Here is a 13,016-nt window from a genome sequence, read left to right on the forward strand (position 1 = left end):
AGGCCTTTGTCCTGCAGTGGACGTAGTCAGGCTGATGATAATGATGATGATGATTCCTCCCAGCAACGTTTACATAAATATTGCGCATGCGCGTACCCTCCCCTGTTTCTCCTTTCCTATGCTCTTCTTCACTCACCTGGCAATGTCGACGCAGGCAGCGTCTGCCAGTGCTAACGAGTTTCTTGCTTGAAAAAACCGACTGCTCGTGCTGCATGACCGTTCACTGGCTATCCTGTATATATAGGCACTGGATGTTTACTTCCAAGGTAGTGCCGGTGGGAGATTACTCTTGTGCATTGTTGAAGAATAAACATTCGCAGTGTGCGCCGCGTCAGGGCTACTTCAGCTGTTCTCACAGCTTTTAGCTGCCCTCCTCGTATAGTGTTTTTGATGCGGAAGAAATTTTCAATTCAGTTTCAACTAAAAGTGGAATGCGCGTCTTTGTGTCCAATCGGAGTCTTCTGTCTCTCACTGTCCATTAGCAGTGATTGGTATGTTCCAGTAGAAAACACCGGTCTATCACTGCACGCTTTGCGCCTTGCCACGTTTCTCTCCTGCGCAACGCCGCGATCAGAGCCAGCGTCAACGTTGGCGCCCGCTTGTAAGCGTTAGCGCCCACTGCTTTGCATTCACACATGATTTCTTTTAGCGGGAGATGGCGTAATTTCGTACATTTTTAGGTGTACTTACACTTGCGCAACACGTACAATAGCGCCAGCGCCCACCACCTGAGCGTTTGTGCATGCTTGGCACACGCATTGGCATGCAAGCGGTACTGAAGCTCTAAGAGCCCTTCGAACTTTCAAAAACGGCTGCCACTCAATATTCCTGTGAGCTTTCTTGACCAAAATATAACATAAGGCGTAGATGTAGTGTTCGGCCTCATGAATCCCTAGGGAATTCGAGCGATCGAAGCTCATTTGCTCGCAATAAAGATTTTTTTCTGTGTCGTCAGCCTGCGCGCCACATAGCCTTCAATGAAACGCACACCGAGCCAGAGAAGCACAACCTTTCATTTTCCTGCAGTGCTTCCCTGACGCTTAAGGCACTTGGCCGGAAAATATGAGGTACACACTGTATAAAAGAAACTTGGTAACATAACTGAAAACTGGTGAATTGATTCGCACTTGGCACTGTGCGCATAGGTCAGTTAAAAGCTCACTCATGAGACATACATCACCCTTAAACCCCCTGTTTGACTGATCGTTTCTCTCAATCGGACTCACTCGTATTCGCACTCGCCAAAGTATTACTCACTCAGACTCATTCGAACTCACGGCTCTATCTGAGTCTCGGTGAGTTGACTCATGAGTGTATTTGCTCACCATAGGCTGTGCGTACAATACACGCAAGCATCCTGAGCATATGCAGTGAGCCTGACAGGATTGCTACGGAACAAAAAGAAAGTGATTTCGTCGTGGCGAACAAAGTGCTGGAATTCTAAAGAAGCGAATGTTCAACGGCGATTTCTATAACACGAGAAGATTTATAAAAACCAAAAGCGTCGTGCTATACCGGTGGAGGTGATATTCGCGAAAGTGAATGAATCAAACTAATGAAAGTGTCTCTCTTACTTCCATGATGTTGGCGATGGATGTGTCTCCGAGAATGTTGAGCAGGCTGGCAACGCTCCTGTTGCGAGTTTGCAACGACGTTGATGTCTTGAAAGCGTTGGAGGTACACTCGTCCTCCTGCGAGCGGTGGGTTTCAAGCGTAAGACCTCTCATCGCGATGGCTGTTCTTGATTCGCGCGCCACCACAATGCATATAGTCTATAGATGACCTTGCTGAGTACACCACCACCTTCGAAACATAGTGTCATTGATAGCTGTACCTTGCCGTGCAAGTATTTGCAACTATATCAGAAGGCGGCATTGCAGTTTTTTAACTAAAAATTAAACGTGGGTGATTACTCCGTCCTAGGAATAGGTAAAACACGTAAGTAAAACGTGTGAAACGTGTGTACCTTGCAGAAGGAGTTTAATGTTTACTGTACATTGACATAGGACAGCTTTCGCAAGGTCTATGTATTGGTGTTTGACCGCTATACAACCGCTTAACGTTGACGCATCCACATAGACGCTTAGACATACATCTCCATGCATCCCGACGACTACTGTCCATCATTAATGATTGAACAGACACTTGTAATCATAGGCCTGTGGTAGCTGTAGTAGCTAACGATTAGAACCAGAGAAAGCGATGTAGTAGGCAGAAGAGCGTGACTGAATGCACGCCGAACTTGGACTAACGTCGCCTACTCACGGCATGTTGGAGTTCTTGAACTTCATTGACCGACCAGAGGGAAACGCAACTCGATCTTATTTTGCCCGTTTTAAACAGTGCGCATCACCCATCCCCTTGCTTCCTCGGCGGCTTTCCCGATCGTCTGCGCGTCACGATCGCTCGGGTGCGTGCTGACCTAGGCGGACCAAATGATTCCCACTTACTTTTTATTCTTTCTCTAATCTTTACTCCTCCTCTACCTTTTATTCCCATTACCCCATCCCCTGTGTCGTGTTGTTGAGGCGCCCTCCTATGCGCGAGGGACAGTTCGACACGCCCCTTTCCTCTTCCTTATTCAAAGCCACTTCGCGCGTCGGGTCTACGCTGTTGGCCAACAGCGATTTTTTGTGGGCCCAGAGTAAGTGGAGAACGTAAAGTTACAGCCGGGCCACGGCCGCTAAAAAGCAGCAGAGCTATTTTTAAATGCGAATGCATTTCTTAGTCGGTCTATGTCAGGCGTCCAGTGGTGTCCACGTGCCGTCAGGTGTTTTCTTTCGGCCACCACTCCCTCTCCCATAGCAATAGCTGCGAGCGCGCGCGCTTATCCTCGTCCCTAGCAACCGGAGCATGTGGTGTGGGCAGAGTAGCGGGGAGTGAGTGGAGAGGTGGAGCGTGCTGTGGCTTGTAAGGGCGTTTTCATCACAGGAGCGAGTGTGTGTAGGCAGTGTAGGAGAGGGTAGGTGCAGTGTTTTGCTGCTCCCTCACTCGCGATTCACTCTCCTCTCTGTGCCCCAGTCTCCTGTCCACTCGCTCGTAACTGTATATAAATGGAGTGAAGTGCGCGCCTCACTCCCGAGCATGTGCAGGCTGATGAGTTTTTAAATAAAGGGTTACGATACAAATCATTGTCTCGTGATCAATTTACGCCATAAAATTTCTATGCCGCATACTCTTGGCCCTATAAATGCATTCACATTTTTTCACGATTCCCTTGGGAGAGTTGGGGGCAATTTGCTGTCTGGATGGACACTCTGAACGAGGCTGACGCGGGGGTACTGTCACCACCTGGTGTTGTGTCAATGCATCGACAAAAGTGCACTTCCTGTTTTGGATACACACAGAGTGGGGCGGACACGTGTCTTTTTTATTTAGAGAATTCATATATACGTATTACTAAACACCGACGCTGTTATAACGCGGGGCTGACAATACCATGCTACGAACGAAAAAGCGGGTGTTTTCTGCGCTTTGCTAAAAATTCAGGCACTTTAATTTAAATTACTCAGTGACGCCACCTACTAGTTGCTCTGAGTCCTCACATTGCTGCCAAACGACGCCACATCTCACGCAGCGCCTGCAGACAGAAGACTATCGTCTTTCGACGACCTTTTTGGCGCAAGCCACGCTTGCGCAAAGAGTTTCACCAGCACCAGGTATCCCGGTTCATAAGTGACCTGCTGGTGTTTGCTGTCATGAAGCTTTGATTGGTTTACAGTCCTATAGTAGGCAGGGGGATAAGACTGCCAGCTTGTTCAGCGAGAAAGAGAATCTTGGCTAAAGAAGAATCGTCCTTATCATACAATGAAAAAAAAATAGTATCCAGGTTATAAGGAGAGGGTCGAGCATAAAGAAGAAAGAAATCACTGTGGCCGGTGGTCTCATGTAGGGTAGTGTTGAAAGCATACGCGATAAACAGCCAGACGTCGTCTCAAGTCTTATTGTTAAACGCAACGTACATCGACAGCATGTTCATTAATGTCCGTTTATTCGTTCAGTAAGGCGATTCGTCTGTGGATTGCAGGGCGTCGAATGCTGGAGTTCCAGCCACATCCCGAGAGCATCTGCCGTAAAGTGACGTACGCGGCCACTTATTATGACGCGAGGAGGTGTGTGGCGAAATATAGTTGAGTGCAGGAGGAAGTAGGAGACTTGGCCAGCAGTCGCAGATGGCAGGGCAGCCATCTCGGAGTAGCGGGTAAGATAATCAGCGCACACTACAATCTATCGGTTGCATTTCGACGAGCGCAGAAAAAAACCCCCCCTAGATCGGCTCCAGCTTGCTCATATGGAGCACTGAGAGGCGTAACAGGCTGTAGATGTCTGGCAGGAGCAGTCGTGACTAATTTGTGCAACTGCGAATGAGCACAACTGGCCACGCACTGACTGGCACACGCGTGGCCAGCAAAAGCGTTCCTGTGTATACGATGGCGTGCTCGCATCATTTCCAAGTGACCCGAAGTTGCATCATCGTGCATTGCGCGCGGAACAGAGGAAGGTAGTGTATCCGCAACAATAAGCAGGAAGGATACCTAGTAGGTGTTGCTGATACACTACGTTTTTTTTGTAAAATAGTTCTTCACGAACGCAAACGCGGCTTCCCGAAGTGGATGCTCGTACGTGAGCAATACCTCCAAGCTGATATCCTTCCACTGCTCAATTTCAAAGGTGGCCTGGTCTGGGAACAGACACGCATTGTTCATCTTCCCGTCTTACGAAAGTCCCGACCAGAGATTGTAGTATAAATAAATAAATAAATAAATAAATAAATAAATAAATGTGTTTATGACGCAATGAGCTGATCGAAATTGTCGACATTGCAAACTGTTGCATCAAGCGGCATCCACGAAAAGAAATCAGTGTAAGCGTGTTTCCTCCCAATCTTGTACAATACCGTAAAATCATAGTGTTGCGAACGGAGGGCCCAGTGTGCAAGGCGGCCGAATGGATCTCGAAGGTCTGCAAGCCCGCACAAAGAGTGATGATCCGTGACTACTTAAAAGAGACGACAATCCAGGTATGAGTGGAATTGCTGTACAGAAGACTATTACCAAACATTTTTGCTTGGTTACTATTTGCGTCTCTCATAATCATATGGTGATTTTAGGACGTTAAACCCCACAAATCATTTTGCTTGGTTACTGTGTAATTGCGTTCCAGCTTCAGGTGTTGTTCTTACAAATACAGTGACGTGCTCGTTTTCATTGGAGAAAGGAAAGTGCGAATTCAAGGGTTGTTTTTTCTTGTTGGGTTACTTGCCTCCGGTAGGATTACGAACCTGCGACCTTCGAATATCGTTGTACTACAACTGTGGCCATGGAATTTAGGAGCTTTAGTCGGCGCAGACAGAAGAATCACAGTGCGGGACAATAGGCTGTGACGCGAGTGGAAAGTTCAGAACTTCAGTTGGATGAAGGAAAGTTTCGCAGTGGTGTGTCCATTGAAAACTAGCAGCTTGATAAAGGAAACAGGTAAAGGGGAAGACAACGTCAGCAAATGTGGAAATAAACGGCAAGGGAACGCTTTGGTGATGAAGTAACAAGATGTTTCAGTAAGACAGCTGTAAAAAAAAGCTTGCTGAGCATACTCTTGCAACAAGGGCTCAGTTACCCAGTGAAACCGGTACAATGTAAACATAAGAGATTCTGAAGTTATGTAGGCAAGCAGATGCCAGAATGTTCGAAGAAGACAGGGTGGCACAGTTATTGAAAGGCGATGCAGAGTATGTATGCACCCATCTCACTAGCAAAGAAAGGTTACTTGTGTCAGGTGTCATTCACCATTGTGGGGCATTTGAGATATTTAAGCCGCGCAGAATAACGCAGAAGTTTGGTAGTCATCACGGTGGCCATTGTAGAAACTACACCAACTGTTGACCTTGCTACAACCATTCATCAGATCGTTCGGGTAGAGCTAGACAGACATCCAAGCATGACGCGTGAAGTGATCGGCACCTTTGGATAATATTTCCTCTAGGAAGTGGCTACATTGCACCTCCACTACTCTGTTACGTCTCCCGTCGGGCATTTGGGAGTTTATTGACAGGAGGCTCAGATGGCAAGACAGCACAGGAAAAAATCTTCTTTCAACCTCTACACTTCTCTTTTTTCTCTGTCCAGTAAATACACAGTATAATAAAGTCCGCTTCGTTTCGATAATACTTACGCCTGTGTTAGAACGGGAGTGCTGACGTTACGTCAAGCAATACCTTACCCTTTAAACGCCAGTGCAGTCAGCGTTCCTGATAAGTCTACAATGTGCACACTACTACTACACTTACACAAACACGTCCGTCCAACTCGCAACACTTGGCTCAAAGCCAAAGTGTGCAGCACCGAAAATCACTCACCGACTGCTCCACATGAAATCGATTTCCACTCCCGCCTTCGTTTCCCTCATTGTGAGCGCTATCTATTCTTTGAAATGCAGTTAGAAACTACCCCGGTATTTTTAATTGTCAGGTTGTACGTGCAGCAGCATGACAAAGCACACCAGCAGATGCATCATACTTTGTACCAATCGAATATAGATCAGTCAACTTGTGCCCTGCACATCGCATACATCACCGTTTTGGCACCACTGTGGGAGGACTTCGTGTCACTGAGAATAAATTCCAGGCAAAGCAGGGGGAATCTAGTGCCACAGTTCTTGAGATGGGTGGTTTGAGGATCTCCTGAATGTATGTTTATTTGCAATATCCGCAGCTGCATTTAACGGTATCTTTAGGTGCGCGCCATCGAGCGTAGAATATTCAAGTGCGATACCTATGCGGGTATGTCCGAACACAGTAGTCCACTCTACTAATAAGCATTTGAACACACCTCCACACGAAATTCTATCGCTTAGTACTTTAAGAGTGTGAACAAAAACAAGGCCAACCAAAAATCTCGGATGGATAATTGCGCACACTACGCGAAATAATGCATACTCGATTAGTTCCTGAAGCGCGTCGTTGCTACAGATCAGTGCCATTACGCGCATTTCAAAAATACGAAGTACAATTTAGTCAAAGCCTTGAAACACCGCGAGGCGGCGACCTTCCCCCAAGCATCGATCCATAGCGAAAATAGCTCTGCGACGCGCAGCTGCTTCTGCTGGCTGTAACACTTTGTTCTGCGCTTACGATTGCCCCGAGGAAAGAGCGGCCTGACTACAGTGTAGATCCAACCGACCCGACGCGTGTTGCGTTTCCTTATAGCCCGACCATGGTGTTCAACAACATGCCGCGGGATGTCGACCTTAGCCCAACTTGTGCATCGAGTCAGCAGTGCTCTTCAGGCTGCCATACCATTTTCTGATTGCGCTCACACCGTTTACTACTACAGCTGCCACAACTATTTGTTCAGTCATCGGTCATTGGCTTTAGTCATCGGAATGCACCACCAAGCTTGAACATGGGTGCATGCACGTTAAATCATTTTATGACTGCCAAACACCAATAGACATTGTGCATGGTCCCTCCCCTAAATCAATTTACCGTAAACATTCAACAACATCTACAAGGACATGTTTTGCCTTCATGTTATACGGATTCTTACAGCGGCGGGACCACTCGTGTATTTTTTTTGTCAGCTACGGTGAATCACTGGATAAGGTGCTTCGCCACTGACCGGAAGGTCGCGGGTTCGATCCCAGCCGCGGCGGTCGCATCCTCGATAGAGGTGAAATGGAAGATGCCCGTGTACTGTTCGATGTCAGTGCACGTTAAAGAGCAGCACCTGATGGTGGAAATATTTGGAGATATTCATTGCGGCGTTTCTCAACGATATTGCGGTTTTGGGATGTTAGACCTCGTATATTATTATTCTATCCATAACACTATAAAGCGCCCGTTTGTCTTCTCGCCTTTCATTTTCCCGTATATTGTGTGCACGCCAAAATATGTCGAAGAATGCCCTCAAACCAACTCGCCAAACTTTTCATACTATTATTCTATCCATGGTTTTAAATTCGATGCATTTCTTAGCGAACTTCAGCGACTTTGAGCGTATCTATCTATCTATCTATCTATCTATCTATCTATCTATCTATCTATCTATCTATCTATCTATCTATCTATCTATCTATCTATCTATCTATCTATCTATCTATCTATCTATCTATCTATCTATCTATCTATCTATCTAACCTGTCTGTCCGTCCGTCCGTCCGTCCGTCCGTCTGTCTGTCTGTCTGTCTGTCTGTCTGTCCGTCTGTCCGTCTGTCTGTCTGTCTGTCTGTCCGTCCGTCTGTCCGTCCGTCTGTCCGTCCGTCCGTCCGTCCGTCCGTCCGTCCGTCCGTCCGTCCGTCCGTCCGTCCGTCCGTCCGTCCGTCTGTCCGTCCGTCTGTCTGTCTGTCTGTCTGTCTGTCTGTCTGTCTGTCCGTCCGTCCGTCCGTCCGTCCGTCCGTCCGTCCGTCCGTCTGTCCGTCTGTCTGTCTGTCTGTCTGTCTGTCTGTCTGTCTGTCTGTCTGTCTGTCTGTCTGTCTGTCTGTCTGTCTGTCTGTCTGTCTGTCTGTCTGTCCGTCCGTCCGTCCGTCCGTCCGTCCGTCTGTCTGTCTGTCTGTCTGTCTGTCTGTCTGTCTGTCTGTCTGTCTGTCTGTCTGTCTGTCTGTCTGTCTGTCTGTCCGTCCGTCCGTCCGTCCGTCCGTCCGTCCGTCTATCTATCTATCTATCTATCTATCTATCTATCTATCTATCTATCTATCTATCTATCTATCTATCTATCTATCTATCTATCTATCTATCTATCTATCTATCTATCCGCCTACGACTTCTAGCTCTCCTGTCCATTTCGATAATGGTATCGATACCAAACTTGGTATGGCATAACATGACTGTATGAGGTATATGTTGGTCTAGCCATAACATTAAATCACGACATGTATCTCATGAATGTGCTGATATACATTTCATGGTCCTACAGCTCTTGCGGTGGTTTCGTCTTCATGGCTTGTTGCAAAACTGGTATGGCATGATGTGATTGCATGGGAGACACAAGCGACATACCCTAACATAAAAATCATGACATACGTGTCACGTGACAGCATCACTACAGGCCACGCTCATGATGCACTCGCGGTCATTTTGCTTTCGTCACATATATCAAATTTGGTATTATGGTACGTGAATGAACGACGAAAGTACGTGACTGGAGCAAACATGATAATCATGAGATGCGTGTCGTCTAACGACGTGACTACATGCAGTGCTCATGATGCGCTGGCGGCCGTTTCGCCAGCTTTCCTTATAGCAAATTTGATATTACGAGACGTGAATCGATGAAGATATGATACTGGTGCAAACATAATAAACATGAGATGCGTGTCATGTAACATGACTACATGCTACGCTCATGATGCGCTCGCGGCCGTTTTGCTAGCTTCACATGTACCAAACTTGGTACTACGCTTGGAAGAAAAAACTACGAAGTGGATAAAGACTGGTCCCAGCCCGCCAGTGTGTCAGCCATTGCCATCGCAAGTAAACATCGTAAATATTCGCAATAATACGTTTCCTTGTAAGATTATGATTATGAGAGACGCCGTAGTGGAGGGCTCCGGAAATTTCGACCACCTGAGGTTCGTTAAGGTGCACCCAAATCTGAGCACACTATTAGTGCTGCAGTGTTGGCCTCCCGTGTCGTATTTGAAGGATAGTGCGGAGAAAAAAAAACGCGTTGTCAGCATAAGCTTACTCCACGTAATCTCCAGCGTATTCAAATATGAACAAGAACCAGGTCATTGCTGTACATATTGAATTTAGGCTTCAAATATGAAACTTGGAAGCTACAACACCAAATGGGCTGCAAAGACGACGTGCCGTCCACAGCGACTAGTTGAAAAGGATTAGAAAATTATCGAAGCAGTTCTTGGCAAAAATGTATGGACGCCCATATTTTTCCATTAGTGATGTATGAAATAATATGTAGGATGTGTATGTAGCGTAAGAAATTTTTCTTTCCAACTGTAATTAGAACAGTTCCAGATAATTCGAATCATTTGTGTTTGGTTCTTCTAATGTAATTGTTATATCTATGTGTTTCTAATAATACCGCATCTCGCTCAGTTCCAGCAGCGGCCAATAACTTAGAGCCGCCATTCACGAGAGGCTACAGCGTCCGGCATCGCATGCACGGCAAGCGAACGCAGGGGCAAATTGAGGTCGCTGACTGCAAACTGCGAACGTGTCCACCCTTTACAGGGCGGCAGCAGACCACCCCCGCACATGATAAACGCAAATAAAATCTGAGAATACATTTTTCTGTTGACGACGGGCCACAAGAATGAAGTTCTGCAGCAAGAAAATTACAATAGTAGATTCAAGCACAATGCAAGCTGATAACAAGCAACATAAGGCGCTGAAGCTATAGCGCACTGAGCATAGGTGATTTTGGCCCTTAACATTTTGCGGACGAAGCATATGAGCACACGTGACATTGAAACTGTGATCCTGAAAACGCATGGTGTTCTTCGACAAAAAAAAACACAAGAAAGAAATGGCTAAAATTAGTTCCGGGGTCTTTTATTTGATTAAAAACATTCCTTGAAGAAACAAACAAAAAACTTGTGTCTTTGAGCAGACTTTTCTTCTTTCGCACTGGCTTTAGGCAAACAGACTTCTGTATGAATGTTGGAAAGGCTTTGCTCTAAATATACAATACACACGTTCTTTTGTACGTGAGGTGTGAAATAGTAAACACCCCTATGCCGATCACAACAGTAAGCAAACTTAGTCGATTTGGGGCGAGTCGGCCATTTTTTCACATTTTTTTTTCGTTGGTGGACAGCTGAAGGTAAGCGCGGATATAATTCACAGTAATACGTGTTAAAACCAACAGCAACTATTTTCGACACAGCTTTTATGCAGGGTAGCCTAGCTATCTCTGGCTGGAGGTTAATAATATGCCTATAACGACGTGACCGACTTCATGTTGCCGACTATTGCTTGACATAGGTGGCGCAATTTTTATGTTATGCTTAATTGCTTAGTCAGGTATGATTACGGCAAGTTATTAGATTATATAACGGCAAGCTATCTTTTCCCTTACTTTTATTTCTTCAAATTTACATTATAATTCGGTTTAATGCCTTTCCCGCACACTTTCCTCGACATTATTGTATGTAATATTTCATTATTATTGTGTAAAACACAGAAAAACGAGCCCTTAAGTATGCACTTCTTCAATTTATTAAACATGGTCTCGTACTGGTAGACTGGGTGCATTTGGGTTGTGTACGAGGGACTATTGGTCAAATGCCAGCGCTTAATAAGTTCACGTGCTACGTGACGCCCTACTGGCTAATGAAGAGGGGGCCACACTCGCAGCCATGACTACTGGTGGCGCTGACTGACACTTCTAGGTTTAAATTCAGATATTTTATTTTTATTTGAAGATACTGCTAGCCTCACAACTGAGGCTGTTGCAGGAAAGGGGGCAACTTCAAGTAGCCATGTACGTAGGTAAGGTGGAATCAGACAATGCATATGTTCTCTACATCAACTATACAAGGGATACTAAATGATGTATGTAATAAACAGCATATTAGAAAGTAGATACATATTTAAAAGAACACAGTTTAAGTAGGCACTATTATAAGTTAGTTTCGACTAGACAGTACTCATGCACTAGGCAACAAATTATACAATTGGTACAAAAATGACAATATGACATCCAACACACTCAGTGTAAGGCCCGACAAGTACAGCATAATTCATGAGTAGCGCAAATTCCCGGCAGTAAAAAAAGATACTGAGAAGTGAAACATATTATTATTGTGTAACGCAGAAATCTTGCTTGAAGATGATAACTATAAAGCAACACCTGATATCTTGGAGATAAAAGCTTCGAGTGATGTACACTTGATAGCATCGTTTGTTAGGCCATTGCAATCTCGAATTGCTTGTGGGAAAAAGGAATACCTGAAAATGTCGTTGTGAAACCTGTATTCAGCTAAGTGCTTGGTATGTTTAGTTCAGGAACTAGTTGTGTCCGAGTGTAGTAAATAGTTGTTCGCATTGATATTCATGCTGCCATTAAGGAGAAGGAAAAGAATCTTAAGGCGAAGCAGTCTGGCTCGATCTTGTATAGTGGGTAAAGCGGCTTGCTTTAATAGTTCAGTCGGAGAGTCGTGACGACGATACTTATTAAAGATAAACCTAAGTGCCTTTCTTTGTACACCATCCAACTTTGCTATGTAATGTTTACGGAATGGAAACCAACATATTATTGCATATTCCAGTGTTGATCGAATGAGTGACAAGTATGCTTGGCGTTTAGTATGTACGGATGCGCATCAAAGCGAACGTTTGAATGAGTACAAAACGGTCAGTGCTTGTTAACAACGTATGTTACTTGCTTGTCCCATTTGAGATCTGACGAAATTATGACACCTAAGTATTTATATTCTTTTACTTTCCTTAACATCTGTCCTTCTAAATAATAGTGGTAGTTCATGGGCGTTCTTTTATTTGTCACTGTCATACAAACTGTTTTATCTGCGTTAGGCATCATCTGCCTCCGACGAACGATATATATCCAATGAAGTGGCTGGAGGGATAGTCGCCGGGGTGGCTCAGTGGTAGAGCCTCAAACACGCTATTCGAAGGTCGCAGGTTCGGTTCCGGCACACGGCAACTTATCTTTTTACCCATTTTTCTTTCTTAACATGTACATTACAATGCGGTGTAATACCTTCCCCTATACTTTACTTGGAAATTTTGTAATTAATATATATATATATATATATATATATATGATCTAACATACATTAAGGCCAAGGAATGTATAATAAATAAGAAGAAAGAAATGTGGGTGAAGAAATACCTAGCCGTGCTCACGGCTGGTTATTTTTTCACCCATTTTTCTTTCTTCTTATTCACATTACATTTGTTCTAATAACTTCTTTAATACATTAATTGGCAATATTGTCTGTTAGATCTCATTAATATTGTGTCAAAACACAGAAAAACGAGCCCTTAGGTATACACCTCTTTCCATTATATATATATATATATATATATATATATATATATA

At 44.8% G+C, this 13,016-nt stretch overlaps 1 protein-coding gene across 1 annotated transcript in view; it reads right to left on the bottom strand.

Moving 5' to 3' along the window:
- LOC119178002 (glycogenin-1) overlaps window positions 1-13,016 on the bottom strand; it is a 123,403-nt gene that overhangs the window by 2,360 nt on the left and 108,027 nt on the right. Inside the window, exon 7 of the mRNA XM_037429172.2 lies at window positions 1,575-1,691. Within this exon, the coding sequence (XP_037285069.2) occupies window positions 1,575-1,691 (117 nt within the window). The remainder of the gene's footprint in view (window positions 1-1,574; window positions 1,692-13,016) is intronic.

The sequence above is a fragment of the Rhipicephalus microplus genome, chromosome 1 (genome assembly GCF_043290135.1).
Source record: "Rhipicephalus microplus isolate Deutch F79 chromosome 1, USDA_Rmic, whole genome shotgun sequence".
NCBI lineage: Eukaryota > Metazoa > Arthropoda > Arachnida > Ixodida > Ixodidae > Rhipicephalus > Rhipicephalus microplus.